Raw genomic sequence first — 16832 nt, 5'->3', positions numbered from 1 at the left:
CGGCCAGAAATTTCCGGGTTAATCCCCTTCAGTTGAGCGCAGCAGGCAACGACTCCGAGAGGGATATGCGGTTGTGACACGTCGAGATAAACGACTTCAATTAGCCTGGATTGTAGCTTCAAAGCCAGCCACTTTTTAAAACTCTAGTCGGGTGTATCAAAAGGGATTTATATTTTTATATATATCGTGGGAGGGCGGCACAGCAGCTCAGTGGTTAGCGCTTCCGCGGCACAGTTCTGAGGTCATGGGTTCAAATCCTGCTACCAGCCTTCCTGTGCGGAGTTTGTAAGTTCTCCCCGTGCTTACGTGGGTTTCCTCCGGGCACTCCGGTTTCCTCATTCTAAAAACATGCATGTCAGGTTAATTGGCCCTTCTGAATTGTCCCTAGGTGCGAATGAGCGAGTGAGTTGTCTGTCCCTGTTTGCCCTGCCACTGGCTGGCAACCAGTTCAGGGTGTCCCCTGCCCACTGCCCTAAGATAGCTGGGATGCGCTCCAGCAACCCCGCGACCCTACAGAGGATAAGCGGTGCAGACAATGGATGGATGGATTCGTTTATATGCCATGGTTGCGCTTTTTTAATAACAATATGAAAGGTCTGAATGTGCACCCAATCAAAAGAAAAAGGTGTATACTAAATTTTATATTAAAAGAAACTTTGGTACCCCTATGAGGATAAAGATGGCAATTTTAGAACCGTACATACACATCATTAAAATTCTAAAACAAAAAACATGTTTTTATGATAACACAGCTAAAATAGTCCAACCGAAAACTATTTTGAGAACAGTCATACATCGGTAAATGGAAAGTCATTATTTTGAGCAAATTCTGTGTTTTTCATTGGTATTTTTACTTAAAGGGACACTTTGTGTCAGTTAGCTCCACCTAATGTTAAAAAACGTCATTCATTTGAAAAAAAAAACAATACTGATTAGAATAATAAACCAAAATACATGAACACTCAAATAATCCATCAATTATCTGCACCGCTTATCCTCTCTAGGGTTGCCGAGGTGCTGAAGCCCATCCCGGCTCATCTCTGAATAACGCTTTAAATCGAAAGACAACGGTGACCAGATGATGAAGGTGCTCTATTTGAGTCAGATCAGGAGGCTTCTCCTACTACTGATAACAATAAGAACCAGTACTATCTGATTCATGTAGGGGTGGGAAGGGATTGGCGCCGCCAGGCTGTACTTGCCCAAGACACACCATAGGAAGTACTGCCCCTACGAACCAGGTGGTTAAGGGTTCCGTTAACCGTGAACTCATATGTCAAGGAAATTATTTTTGTTTTACAAAACATGTGGCTCACCTAGAAAGGGCTGACATGATTTTCCACCATCTGGATACAAAAAAAGAAACACTTTGAGTCTCTATAGTTTGTTTTTTAGCACTTGTTTTCAATCGGACTGCACAATACAGCGACAACTACTGGTCCAATATTACACTGTGTCCCTTTAAAATAAGCTACATTATCTGCCAATGGTATATTAATTCATATATTGCAGCTGAATGGCAACATTTACAACTAAGGTGAACGAGCTTTAGTAGAAAAATGTCAAATGTGACTTTATTTGAAAATATTGGGAAGAAAACTCTGTTTTTCTCAATGGGCTGAGAGTATTTCAAGGAGGCCAGTGTGCAAAACATCAGCGTTGATTTGTGAATGTTGTCGCAGCAAACGCGGATGAATGAGAGTGTGAAGTGTCACCTGTAATGAGGATGTAAGAGAAAAGCTGCAGCTCTCTCTCTCACACACACGGTGAGGAAATCTATTTTGCATTCAAGATGCAAGCAGAAAATTGATGTTGCCCCGAGGCCTTCATGCATTATTACGCGCGCTGGTATTTAGCGACAGACGCGCACAAATAGGAAGCTTTTAATTGTTACGGCGGGCTTTTGCAATTTGGTAGAACTCGTGCAGTGGAGGCGCCAGCGGCGACCATTCCGAAACTGTGTTTGCGAGAGAGCACTTTACTAGGCTCCATGTGCAGAGGCTACACTGAGATTAAGTGTTTGGCATGCTAAGGTTGCTCCTTTGTTTTGCCTCTGCAGCTACACCCCCCTTCCCTGTGCTCAAGGGATGACCTGTCCTTTTACAGCGCCTGTCACAGACGCATTGAAGCGTAAAGCCATTTTTCTGCGCAAATAAAGTCCAACGTTGAGACTCTGCCTGTCTGTCCGGCCCAATATTTCAATTAGCGAGAATCCTAAATATTCATTTTGTAGGCTATGGCAACCGTTAGACCGCGGGCCGGTGCCGTGGGTCATTTGGTACTGAGCTGCAAAGAAAGAAAAGTACGTTTTCTATGTAAATAATAGTGCATCTTAACAGCATTGCAAAGAAAATCAGTGCAATAACATTTAGCAACAACAAAAATACCAAGCAGCAACAAATAAGTTGCAGGATATATATTTTTACAGTTTTGTACACATCTTTAGGATGGTGACAGCCCCTGAGGAAGAACGTGTCTCTGAACCTGTCCAATCCTTTTTTTAAGGTACCTGTAGTGTACACGAAGAGAGAAAAGGGTAAAAAAGTTATATTTACTCACTACTTCTTCCAAAAAGGTTAATAAAAAAGTTAGTAACTGAGTTACTCTATGGTAAAAGTAACTAGTTACCAGGGAAAGTAGCTATTTCCATTACTTGAAAAAAAAAGTTGTGGTATGTCAAAAAATACAGATTTTTCTGAACAGTATTTTGAGTCAGTTAAATAGTGAAGAACAGAAAGGTAGTTGTGTTATAGGAATATTTATTGCACCTCAATAGCAACAGATTTATCCTACACTTGAAGAGCAACAAAACATAAACAGTAAACAACAAAATAAAATGACAATCATCAGTAAACAATCTAAAGTGAGTTTAAAAAATTAAACCTAACTCTCACAACTTGAGACAACTGGTCAAGTAGACATGGCTTACTGTACTTCAGGTAAGTTGGTCACAATAGAAGTAGATTGTAAAACAATATCAATTGAGTTTCACAATAGAATAAATCATAATCTCTAGCCAGACAATCGCTCAAGTAGACATATGCTACTGTACAAGCCTTTTCACACAACAAAAGTAAAAAGTTCAACAATATGAAGTGCTTTTAACACTGCTGTTTAAAAAAAAAAACTCTCACAACCTGACACAACTGGTCAAGTCGAAATCTGTAACTGCCCTTCAAATATTTTGTTCACAACAAATGTCAAAGGTAAAACAATATAAAATGACTATCCGCAATTCTTCACTCTACCTCTCACACTCCCTTGCCTTTCTCTTCCCAACTCTATACTCCCCCTCTCAGCTGACAAGACTTCTCTCAGTGAGGAGAGAGGAGCAGTTTTGGAACAATTAGTGTTTAAAGACACAGGAACCACTAAGAAAGAATCCTAAACTAAAGATGTATTGTGAATTTAATAGCGCTCTTACTTATGATATTACAGTAGGACGTTCTCCATTGTGTGACATCATCACGCACACACTGTTTTGTCTTATTGCATATTTGCAGCTGTGTTATGTTGAATTAAATCCATGTTCACGTTCCCGTGTTGTTGGTGAATAAATATAGCAAAAGGCTGACCGAGGATGTCCTGCTTATTAATGCTGATTTTTACTAGACTAAGTACCGCACTACTTTTGACCGTCAGTAACTGTAATGGCGTTTTAATGGCAGAAAGTAATCATTGGATTACATCGCTACTGAAAAAATAACGCCATAACGTAACATCAGACATTAAACCGGTCACATGAACTCAGAATTGCTGAGAAAACAAAGTAAAAGATTGACTTTGCTGATCATGTTGAAAATGTCCACTCCGATTAGTTGATGTAATGGCCATCTCTCTGTCAAAAACGACTGACTCATGTTAACTCTAAGGCGAAGGAAGTGGTGTAGGGCACCAAGTGGTGGCAGGGGTAAGCAGAGGTTTGCTCTTCTAGAGCCATGTATCTGCAGCTTTTTATTTAACACTAACTGGGTTCTCTTGGCATAAAAACACTTTTATTGTTTTGTTCATTAAAAAGGATCAGGTAAAAACCTCGTAGCAACGCTTAAGTTAGCAAACACATTCATTTTTGGACAGTGCATAGAATGTTGAATGCCGAACAACAATCTCTTAAATTGGTCATGTCAGCTTTACACAGCAGAAGAAGAAAAAGGCCAGCTTTTTCAAACTGATAATGATATAAAAAACTTGAGAAGTCATTGACACACAAAATTAGATTAATACATACAATTTTCTCTCCTTTGCATTAATCCAATAATATTTTGAAAGTAATTTATTTTAATCCTAATAAAATATTTAGGTCAATGTATTTAAGTATGTAATGGCAATTAACCATCACTCTTAAATATATATGAATGAGAAGTAATAAAAATATCTTTTACATTTCTCATTATAAAAATGATCCCAAATGCCATAATGTGTATTTGTGCCATGTAATCCTGTCAGTGCTAAAGTGTGCACTCGGTTGTGGTTGTCCCGCACCGCCTGCACTGTGATTAGACGGCATGGTAAAATTTGACATTGACGAGCGCCCTCTTTTCCCTAAGTTGAACATTTTTCAAAACTCTGTGACCAGAAAAAAAGGTTTAGCACCCAGCGTTCCATGCAGAAAACTTGTTGCACAATTAGAAAAATTTGCCCAGAGCAGGTAAATCCTGAGTTAACTCATAAGTTGTGTGTTAAAATAACCCCCTGAAAACCTTTGAAGAACAGGCATCCCGTTATAAGCAGTGGTACTGATATTCAATATTGTAATTTCCCAAAATCACCAAAATGATTATAACATGTAATTAAAAGTAATACTCATATTGGTGAGTTTGCCTGTTCACGCACGGATAAGATACCTTAAAAAAATAGTACAGCATTGGCATCAGGCCAAGAGTAGTTATTTTTAGTCGAATAAATGATGAGCAGATTTGTTTGCATTAAACTCCTTTCTTGTATACCATGCTTTATGGGTGACTTTGTTTGCTGTGCCATTGCTGTGAATCATTATATTTATGATTCAATAGTTTACATTCATTATAGATCCAGCTTCTTAGATTTGCTCTAAATATACAACTTTTCGATGCGGTTCAATTTAAAATGTACAGAATTTTATTCCGGGGCAGCAGACTAATGGACCCTTCTAGATTGTCCACCCACCAGGGTCTCACAAAATGATCTGGGAAACACTGGGCATTATAATCGAGGGATGTTGTAACTTTTGGGTCTACTATAAGAGAATGCGCAGCGCAGGTGTTTAAGGTCTTGTTTCTGAATTTTCTTTTGAACATAATAGCAATACTTGAAAGTTTTGCTATTACAAACAAGGGTGCAGCCAAATCCTGTTCAATGCGGCTAAACATCTCAGTCCCGAATGTGTTACATTAGGAAACGTTTTTATCAAAATTTGTCTCATTTGTCCGGAAGGTAATAATGTCAGCAACAAGCTTATATTTTACCCCCCAACAAATGAAAGCTTTTCACGTCAGAGATTTCTGGAAAGTAGTGGTTGTACATTAAGTCTAACAGCCATCTTCAAACGTCTGGCCTGAAAGTGAAAGATGACAAACATCCGAGCAGCCGGGCTTTGTCTTTGTGCGTGGGGACAGACAAAAGGGTACTTAACACTTGAAGCTGATCCACGGCACTTCTAGGTCATCCACTATGCTGGCATACATCTGCCATTAAAGCCAGCCCCAGTAAAAAACAATGACCCCTACTATGATGAAGCCCCCCTTCTCAGAAATCCTACAGCGTATCCATTTGAGTGCACATAGAACAAATAAACTCCCCTAGGCCCCCACCTTTCACTGATCGGTCACCTCCTTCTCATTTTCTAGGACTTACTGCATGCTGGGATATCACAAGGTGTTTTGTTGATAGGATTGTCCAACATGTTGTGCACGCTGTCCTATTTTGTAACAGCGGAAACCCTCACCCTGTGTAGCTGATCTTCTGCCACGACACGCAACGGATCAAATGAAAAACCATCAATCTTGTAAGACATAGTATCTATACAAGGGTATTTCAGTTTCAGTGTGTTGTTGGGAAAAATACAATATTTAATACAGGAGCACCAAAGAAGGGTACCCAAGAGCTGTTAGCACCTTGAACTCCCATGTACAGCACCCATAAGCAAAATGTAGGCTACTTTACAACTGCCACGGTGATTATGCACTTAGACTGGGAGGTCGGTGGTTCGCGCCCCGGCCGAGTCATTTCTAAGACTTAAAAAGTGGTCGGCGGCGCCCTCTGTTGGCTGCGGCTGCATCGGCTCGCTACAACGGGTCAGGTGCAATCGACATTTCGTTCTGTGTACATTGTTACACAGAATGACAATACAAGGAAATATTATTATTATTATTACTATTTATTATACATCATAGATATATCGTTTTATCATTTTGCACATTTTTACCGGTTTGATTTGTTTTTTTTGCTCTGATAGGAGAAACCCTCCAATTTTCTTATATTTACAATAGTAAAAAAGGCATTCGTTATTTTATGCAAATGAAAAGTCCATGTCAGATTCCAGGCCTCCTTGTAATCGGTATTGTCCCTGAAAACCCATATCGGTCTATCCCTAAAATATATGCCATTTGAAAAGGCATTCATCACACCATTTTTATTCACAGAACCGGAAACAAATGTTAGAGAATGGGGAAAACAAAGTCATCCGGAAAAATGTAAATAATTGCAAAAAAGCATGATTAGGGAATAAACCCTTGGGTGAAATCAATAACGAATCGGGCTTTGAAGGACGTTGTATATTTTATGTTGGTAGAGGGTTCATAATTTACATTGTCAATAAATGACTGTAATCATGGTCACACATGTTCAACAATGTTTGTCACTTACAATTAATTCGAGCCGAGAAGAAGTGAAACAAACCAATGATGTTTAATAAAAAAATTAGGGGTGCGAGTTAAACACAAGTGGGTAATTATGGTTCATTTTCTTGTACACCTTTTTGTTTTTCAGTTCGTATTGACTCTTCAATAGGGTGTGACGATTATTATTATCCCCCAGCAAGTAGCTCCCTTCACCCACCCCTCAATCCTGACCGAACGCATCCCCCACTGTCGCAATGCTGAAGAAGCTCTTAACAAAAGATGAACGGAAGGGTAAGAAAAGAGCGAAATTCCCCAGGAGACCCTTGGCAGTGAGAAAAATAAGGCCTAAAAAAATCCCATTAGGGCCCGATTGGAATTCAAAGCAGGAAGTGCCTGCCTGGCCCTAAGCCAGGATCTATTCCTGTGCACGCCAAACAGATAGCCAGCAATGGGCTAAATAGAGAGGAGCTATTTTTGTGTCCGAAGAGTATGGCGATGGCAAAGCGGTTCTATTTGCGTTCTCCATTTGCGTTCTTCCGGGGTGACCCACCCTCTTCGTTCACCTCCCCCAAACATTCCTTGGGATCTGAGAGAAAAGTGGATGTACACACTGGCACGAGGCATTTAAAGGCATTTTCTATGCCGCCAGCCAAAGTGAAAGCACTAAACTCCTTATAGCTAAGTGAGGCACAATAGAGTGTGGCCTCACACGCGTCTAAAAGGACCAACGGGGGGTGCGAGACATTGTGTCTCACCGTGGGAACGGCAGGTGCGTAACAGAACCGGCCAATCGGAAACAAGAGATTAAATAAAAAAAGGGTAAAAAAAAAAAAAAAAAAAAAAAAAAAGACGGATGGTTTGGCAGTAAAACTTTTTGCAACACTAAGGAAGTAGAAGGGACTATCCCTTACATTCTCAAAATGTGGAAATTGCCATGTTTTCCGGACTATATGGCGTGCCTAAAAAACCCATATTGGCCAGAAATTTTAAAGTGCGCCTCATAACCCGCAAAATACGGTGAATATTATTTGAAAGGTTGGCATTATATATATATACACACACACACACGAGGTTTCACAGTATACTAGGTTTTTTTTGCAATGATTGATCAATCGAAAAACAAAATCGCTAAATATTGAATGCAACAGGAATCAAACCTGGGTTGCGGTGGTGAGAGTGCCGACACTTACCCACTAGACCAACAGTGGTTAAGAGTACATCGTAATAGGAATTATATTTTAATCTCATTATCACAATATTTTTACTCAGGGTGCCAGAAACAAATTTTAGACAATAGAGAAAACAGAAAGTCGTCCTGAAAGATACCGCTCAAAGCAAAAAAGCATGACAAGGAAACAACTTTTTGGTTTGTCTGATGATGAATTGGACTTTGCAATTATTTATAGCTTTCAGGCCGACTTTTGTTTTTTTCCTATTCTCTAACATTCGTTTCTGGCACTGTGAGTAAAAATGGTGAAATAACGACATGAGATATGATGCCTTTTCATATGTCATTTGTATCACTAGCGGTCTAGTGGTTAGGATTATCTCAGCGCCGCAATCCGGGTTGAATTCCATTGAGTACTATGTTCTGCGATTTTGGTCAGCGACAATTTTTGAGTGATCAACGATTGTACTTTTACATATGTGTGTAAAAAATGCGCAACGGTTACGAATAACTACAGTAGCTATTACTGTGGTTTTGGTCCCATCCACCTGATAGTCCAGTGTAATATAACGAAAGACTGCTTTTGAGGGTGTGCCTTAAAAAAACAGATTCCCTCATAATTTGGAAGTGACACTGCGCTCATGCATGTTTCAGGTGATAAAATGAACATTTTGGCTTTCCCCGCCCGCACTCAACCGCGCTTAAGAGCGTAGTCGTGTCGCAACCCCATCAAGCTCACTTAAGTGAATCGCTCCCCATGTGAAGTGGTGAGTGATGTTTCTAGAGGGCGGGGGTTGTATGCACCCATAGGGACAGAAAGCAGGAACGTCCAAAACTGATAGTGTTGGGACCAGAACGCAAGTAAATTTCTCAGTAACGAGTACTGACAAAAGACAAGCTGAATCAATAATTGTCCTTATTTTCTTGTACAATATTTTTCTAGTTGACTACATTAGTAGTAGATTTTTTTTTTGAGAAAAGAACAAAAAACTATTGTAGAAATGATTTGCAATTGAAAAACCCCTCAAATATACTAAAATAGCAGAAAAGCAAGTGTTTCAAGTCCTTACCCGGATCCTCCTCATCGCTGCCACTATCTCCATGCGACTGTTGGGCCGTGTCACATCCAGACTCCCCACATACTGCAAACACAAAAACAGCATTTATTTTTTTTTACAAATACATGGTTATTTTCTGACATGTGAAATTCACAATATTTATTAAATCCACTACACTCTTTTTTTAGTTAAAAAAATAAATCAAATAATAGATAAGTAAAAAACAATCATCAGCTCTCCCTGTGCCTCAGGGCTGTGTTCTAAGGCCCTTAAAATTCCCATATCAAATAGTTAAAGCACATGACTTTTATATCAGCAAGAGGTCGAACTAATGACTTGAATTTCTGTGCAACTCACACATTGTAATATTTTAACTTTGCACGGGTGGTGTTGTGATTGGGCTTAACATTCTAAATTAATAAAGAAGATGATATGTTTATTCTTTTTTTAATATGGTACATTTGCATGGGATGCTATTTTGGCCATTGTTGAGCACTGTTTTTTGGTTATTTTGACTAGTATGTAGTGTTTTACATAATTGTCACTATTGGCCAATAATGTTGCTTTTCTTTGATATCTACACACTTTAGTGCAGATCTGCTTTTTGTAACCTAGGGAATCGAATAAAAAGTAAGAGCTCAGGGGAGGACTTTCAGAACAGATTTGGAATTTGGCATTGTGAGGGTTTTTTGTACAGTCCTCTCCTGTTCTCCTTGCAAGATCAAAACGCGTTGATGTCTTCTATTTCTATTCATGTGTCAAATAAACTATTAACTTTTATCAGAAGGCAACCAACCCAATTTAGTATTAAAGGTAATAAACTATACAAGGGTCCTCTGAAAGCTAAAATGTTTTTTTTTTTGCTGGATCAATAATTGATTATGTCAACACAGTTGGTTGAGAGCAAAGTCGTTGCAATGCAATCTTTCTCCTGCAAGACAATCTCAAAGGACACAATGAATTACTTAAGTAACTTTTGAATAGTTTCTATTTAATTAAACTTTGAAGCTTAATTGAATGAATGAATGAATGAATGAATGAATGAATGAAAACGTTTATTTCGAAAATAAAATAAAAACAGGACAAAAACAATGAGTCAACAACAAAATAATGTCACATAACATGTTCGAAAAGAGGTAGTCAGAAGCAGATGCTTATTTTCCCTACCTCTTTATCTTCCCTATTAAATACATTTTACAAATCCTCCTTTCCTCTTGTGTCTAATATAACCAAATCTCATGGATATACTTATTACATAGGTCAGATATCAATAATTATAATAATTAAAATAATCACATATTTTATACACTAATCTTCGTAATACCCAATGCGCCTAATTACCAAATGTCACTGCGGCACCAATGATAATAACAACAATAAAAATAAACATAATATTTATAATAACAGTTCTGATATAATAATAGCAACCATAACAACAAGTTAACCATAGTTTTAAACGCAGTATTTCCAATCGCCCTCATATCCCATTTTCTTCATCCCTGTATTTTGCCAGTAATGCTTTTTTGTATTTAAATTTGAACACATGGATAGTTGGACATTGTTTGATCTCATCTTGTAAATTATTCCAAAGTTTGACTCCACACACAGACACACACATACTTTTCCTGGTTGTTCTCACCTTTGGGATTTTGAATTTACTACAGCCCCTCAAGTTATAATTTCCCTCTTTTCAAGTGATTAATTTTTGTATGTTTTCTGGCACTATGTTTTTCCATCCATCCATCCATCCATTGTCTTCCGCTTATCCGAAGTTGGGTCGCGGGGGCAGCAGCGTTAAAAGGGAAGCCCAGACGTCCCTATCCCCAGCCACCTCCTCCAGCTCATCCGACGGGACCCCGAGGCGTTCCCAAGCCAGCCAAGAGACATAGTTTCTCCAACGTGTCCTGGGCCGCCCCCGGGGCCTCCTGCTGGTGGGACATGCCCGGACCACCTCTTGAGGGAGGCGTCCAGGGGGCATCCTTATTAGATGCCCGAGCCACCTCAACTGGCTCCTCTCAACGCGGAGGAGCAGTGGCTCTACATCGAGTCCCTCCCGGATGACTGAGCTTCTCATCTTATCTCTAAGGGAGAACCCAGCCACCCTGCGGAGGAAACTCATTTCGGCCACTTGTATCCGGGATCGAGTTCTTTCGGTCATGACCCAAAGTTCATGACCATAGGTAAGAATAGGAACGTATATCGACCGGTAGATCGGGAGCTTTGCCTTTCGGCTCAGCTCCCTCTTCACCACGACGGACCGGTACAGGGTCCGAATGACGGCAGACGCTGCACCGACCCGTCTGTCGATCTCCCGTTCACTATGTTTTTTGTTGACCTTAAATAACAGTTGTGAAGTGAAAAATTGTATTAAATCATCAAATTTTAATAATTTGGACTGCATGAATAAAATATTGGTATGATCCCGATATCCTACCCTGTGTATTGTTCTTATTGCACATTTTTGAAGGATAAAAAACGGCTTTGGTGAACTTTTGTAACTATTGCCCCAGACTTCTGCACAATATGTTAAATATGGCAGAACGAGAGAACAATATAATAAATACAATGCATTATAATTTAAAAGAAATTTGGCTTTATTAATTATTGAAATGCTTTTAGATACCTTAGTTTGTATGTGTCTGATGTGTGTTTTCCAACTTAATTTATTGTCTATTATGACCCCTAAAAACTCAATTTCTGATACAATGTCTATTGCAACACCATCCATTTTAACTTCTAAATCTTGATTTGCCTTACGATTACCAAAGAATATTACTTTGGTTTTATTTAAATTTAAAGATAATTTATTATATCCATCCATACTTTTAGGTTAATTAGTTCACGATTAATACAGGTTACCAAATCAATATAGTTATCATTTGAATAGAAAATGTTAGTGTCGTCTTCAAATATTACTATTTTCAATAGTTTTGAAACATTAAAATTATCGTTAATATATAAATTAAATAACTTTGGTATATATATATATATATATATATATATATTGTGTTTTTCAGAGGATCTATGTCTAAATTGGTTAAAATAGAATTGTAAATAGTTTATTTTGCATTTTAGCAATTATTTGTAGCATTGAATAGTTACTATTTGTATCTTTTTTTATTGTTTTTCATTTTCAGGTACTTTCTGTTGTTGTTCGGCTTTAAATCTGTTCAGTGTGTAAAAACCTAAAATTGTTTTGTGTTTTACAATTATTTTTGTACATCTGTGAATATTTGAATTTATATTTCATGTGTTTTTCAGGGATCTCCTGCAAAACATATGAACTTATTAAATACTAAATAATTTGCTGCTTAACGTTTTATTATTGATAGTATATAATTTTTTTTTTAAAGGAAAATCTGAGGAGCCATTTGGTAGCTGATATAGCCTGCTCTTCTCAGTAAGCCGAGCCAAAAGAGACAGTTTTCTAAATAGAGCTGTCCTCTTGGATGCAAGCACTAGGTGGTTGTAATCCTCCACATCACAACGGCATAATGACAAGCCACCAGAGCAGGCTTGTCGACGTCACTTTCAAACACTTAAAAAAAAAAACTTCATTTATTGTGTGGTGTATTGATGCAGAAACATGGCAATGGCAACAATTTCGAGCATTTACAAGCACTTCACCCAAAATTCAAACATTTACCAGATCTTGAAAACACAACAACAAAACTCAAGATTTTTCAAGAATATGAAGCAACTGTACGATCCCTGTTAATATATAGAATGGTGTACGAACTACAAACTACCTTTGGAATCATGAAGTAAGAAATTCATCATTCAAATTAGTGATTTTGGATACAACAACAATTTTCCCAAATGATACTGATACCCAAGTCTTGGATCGTCATAGATACTGATACAACATACTGATTGGGACAGTAAATTTAACATTCCTTTAATTTCAGGTTCCCGGTTTTTAAATGCAGCGCTGCTAAACATTTAAAATCATATATCGGAACCAATCTTTGAAGCAGGCAGAGTTAGTGTATTATAATAAACTAATTCTAGGCGTGATTTTTATAGTAAAGGTTTTATAATCTTTAGAATTAGCAAAATGTTGTGCGAAGAAAACAGGATATTGTTATATTTATTTTGCAGTGGACATTACCACTATTGCAGTGAAAATTATCACTATTAAATATGCTCCTTAGGTTGTCCCAAAATATAAATCAAAATACCGCGAAAAACGAGGGATTACTTCACTGCTACCATGGCAACGTGATGATTTAAGCTTTTAATAAGACAACAACAAAAACATCAAACTGGTGCCAGGAATTTTTGTCAACACTTTGGACGGACAGTGTGGGATTTTTTTGATGTTATGTTATTTATTATTTTAAGAAAAAAGCGTGCTTTGTCTCAAAAACAGTGCCTTACTTTGTCCCCATTTGAGAGCCACTGTAGTCAACTCCGAACAAAAACACCTGCTCCGGACACATTTTAAACTCTGAAATTGTTCAAAATACATGGAGAGAGTCAAAACATATCGCCCTGCAGTTTAGTATTAGAAGTAATAAAGTTCGAGTAGTTTTCACTTGCTTTAACTAGAAGTCCTGTTCTGAACTGTAGTACTTTTCTGTCTAAACTCGATGTCGTGTTTTCACCTTGGCTTGGAAGGAGATGCCATGCTGGTAAGCTTCCTCGTTGTGAAGAGGCAGCCTGGCGTCGCCCACGTCGTCCACCAGGTTGTAGCGATTCCTCCTGGCTGGCATGACGGCGCCCACCTCACCAAAAAAGCTCCGGGTCCAGGTTCAGGTCCTGGTCCGGTTCCGGGTCCGCGCTTCCACGTTCCCGCCTCGGAGGCGGCTGATGCGCATCGCGTCGCTTGGAATCGGAATGGGGTAATGATGGGTTGCTCGCGAACGAAGCGGATCTAAGAGCCGGCTCTTAGTAGTTAACGACGAGCGCCTGTACCCAACGATAAGAGCCAGCTGTCTTCAAAACTCTTTCTCTCTCGCTCTCTCCCCCTTTCTGTGTCTCTCTCTCCCTCTTTCTGTATCTCTCTCTCCCTCTCTCTCTTTCTCTCTCCCTCTTTCTGTATCCCCCCTCTCTCTCGCTCTCTCCTTCTTTCTCTCTGTTTATCATTCTTTCTTTTCCTTTCCATTTTACACTCTCTCTCTCTCTCTCTATCTATCTATCTGTGTGTGTGTGTGTCATTCTCTCTCTCTCTCTCTCTCTCATTATTTCCCTTTCCATCCTAGTTGTTCCCCCTCTTTGTATAGTTCTCTCTTTCTTTCTCTCCGTTTATCATTCTTTCTTTTCCTTTCCATTTTACTCTCTCTCTTTCTTTCTCTTGAAATTTGTCTGTATCTGCCTTTTTCTCACTTTCCCTCATTCTTTCTCTCCCCTTCTCCACCTCTCTCTTCTCCTCTATCTCATTTTTCATATTCTATATTTATTTTTCTGACTTTCTTTATTTATCTTTCTGTTTTTCTTTCTCTGTGTCTCTTTCTCTACATCTATTTTTTTCTCAATCTTTATCTCTCTGTCTTTTTTTCTCTTTCGCCCCCCCCCCTCTCTCTCTCACTCTCTCTCTCTAAGGCACTCATGGCTGCTCAATATGAGTGTTTGCTTGGTATAAACAATTTGAAAGTTTAAATGAGGTAGAAGTTCACCGCTTATTGAAACAATAAAGGCTATCATAATATAGAAAGATAATCCAGTTTCAAAATAAATTCATTTTGTGCATATTTCATTATTGTTGGTAGAAGATCATATATTAAAAAAAAGCTGAAGAGTCGGCTCTTTTCAGTGAACTGAGTCGAAATAGCCGGTTCTGGGGGGGAAAAGATCCGGAATTGGCGTTAAGAGAAGAGGTGGAGAAGCGTCAATGCGCCTGAATGCGGATCTCGTAAATGAGGGTGGTGGGACGCAAGGGGGGAGGGTCACGCTGGAAAGAAGGCGGGCAGGCTGTAGTGCACTTGTCTTCACAAAGGCAAAGCTTATAACGTCCCGGGCAAAGTTCCACAGAATCCTTGGGCGGTTATAATTGTGCGTCTTTCGCGCAGGCTGACGACGCTCGAGCGCCCTCTGGTGAACCAAACCTGCCGCCCATGCGAAATCCTTAAAAAAATAAGGGGGAGGAGGGGGCTCAGCAGTCTTTCATCATCTTTTAAGCGACTTAACTACTTTTACAGGGTTTGAATTACATTTAAAGGTATATGAAAAAACATGTAGCCAAAGAATGAGATGTTTTTGGAATAGATAGTACTCTGCATCAGGGGCGATCATATGTTCAGAACTTTGGGGGTGTCTGGCTGGTTAAAACATCTCATTTCATCTCATTAGCTAAACCGCTTATCCTTAGTAGGGTCGCGGGGGTGCTGGAGCCTATCCCAGCAATCATTGGGCAGTGGGCAGGAGACACCCTGAACTGGTTGCCAGCCAATCGCAGGGTACACGGGGACAGACAAGTCACTCGCTCATTTACACCTAGGGACAATTTGGACCGACCAATTCACCTGAAATGCATGTTTTTGGAATGTGGGAGGAAACACGGGGAGAACATACAAACTCCACACAGGAAGTCTGGAGCTGGATTTGAACCCACACAGGAGGTTCCCAAGACATGAACTGTGCCGCATATGCGCTAACCATTGCGCTGCTGTTCTGCCCTGGTTAAAACATTTGTTTTTTTATTTCACTTAAATCAATGTAACATGTAAAATTTTACTATGACAACATTTTAATGAAAATATTTTCCTCAAAGCTTTTTATTATAAAGGCATTTATTTTATCAATTGAATGTTTATTTTATGGCAGTTTTTATTAATTGAATGTTTCATTTTTCAATTGAATTATGGCACTTTTGGGCTTCCATAATCACTTACACTGAATTCACCAGAGCTTTCACAGACTCCGCCGCTTTTCTGCAAGTGACACTAGCCGGGCAATAGGGGAGCAGAGACTGATAGGGGTTAGGAATCAAATAGACTGAACAATTTCAAGGCAGTGGAGTATTTCTGACACTGCATTGTTCACATTATTATTTTGTTTTACTTTTTTATATTTTGGCCAGCGTTTTTAATTCAATTTAGGACTATGCCTTCATTTGATAAGGAAAAATAGTTTTTAAATTGCTAAAATTTTCGAAGGTGGTTACACTAATGCCCTGTATTATTTTGATTAAATTAGGAACAAGAATTAAAAATAACTAACATTCAAAACTGTTTGTAATTGGAAATGTATTCATTAGCATTAGTTTGCCTAAGTATGTATTTTTATTGCTGTAATGCACTACTCCAAAATCAAGAGCCTTCAGCTGGTACAAAATGCTGCAGCAAGGCTTTTAACTAAGACAAGAAAGTTTGATCACATTACCCCGATTTTAGCTGCATTGGCTCCGTTAGCTTAAGATGTGATTTTAAAGTTCTGTTGGTATTATACAAAATCATACATGGACTTGCTCCCTCATATCATTCAGATTTAATTCCCCCCTTTGTTCCGCTCCGGACCCTTCGCTCGGAAAATGCTAGTCTACTAGTGATCCCGAGAGCCAAGAAGAGATCCGCAGGTTCGAGAGCGTTGTCCATTCGGGCCCCGGTGCTGTGGAATGCTCTTCCCCCTGAGATTTGATCTGGAACCTCAGAGGAAATGTTTGAATCTAACCTTAAAACACACCTCTATTCTATAGCTTATGAATAACCTAAATTTTATGTTGACAATATCTGTGTATTATTCGCTCTTATGTAGGTTTTAGATCTGGGGATAGTGTGATAATAGTCTGTAGTTTGCAATCATTAATTGTCCGTGCATCCCTTTGAAACTCTTTGTAATTAAGGGCTA

At 38.9% G+C, this 16832-nt stretch overlaps 1 protein-coding gene across 2 annotated transcripts in view; it reads right to left on the bottom strand.

Moving 5' to 3' along the window:
* LOC148350913 (carboxyl-terminal PDZ ligand of neuronal nitric oxide synthase protein) overlaps nucleotides 1-14156 on the bottom strand; it is a 47576-nt gene extending 33420 nt beyond the window's left edge. Inside the window, exons 1-3 of one of the 2 annotated variants that reach the window (XM_088319951.1) lie at nucleotides 13652-13716; nucleotides 13425-13494; nucleotides 9057-9128 (exon numbers count right to left, since the gene is read on the bottom strand). In XM_088319951.1, coding sequence (XP_088176077.1) covers nucleotides 9057-9089 — 33 coding nt within the window. In that variant the 5' untranslated portion in view covers nucleotides 9090-9128; nucleotides 13425-13494; nucleotides 13652-13716. Of the gene's footprint in view, nucleotides 1-9056; nucleotides 9129-13424; nucleotides 13495-13651 lie in introns of both variants that reach the window. The other variant, XM_088319950.1, reaches the window with a different exon arrangement.
* Nucleotides 14157-16832: the final 2676 nt, after the last annotated feature.

The sequence above is a fragment of the Urocampus carinirostris genome, chromosome 16 (genome assembly GCF_059441175.1).
Source record: "Urocampus carinirostris isolate Australia breed hairy pipefish chromosome 16, RoL_Ucar_1.0, whole genome shotgun sequence".
Classification (NCBI taxonomy): domain Eukaryota; kingdom Metazoa; phylum Chordata; class Actinopteri; order Syngnathiformes; family Syngnathidae; genus Urocampus; species Urocampus carinirostris.
Note: the sequence above shows the minus strand (reverse complement) of the source record. Positions and strands in the feature narration are given on the sequence as shown.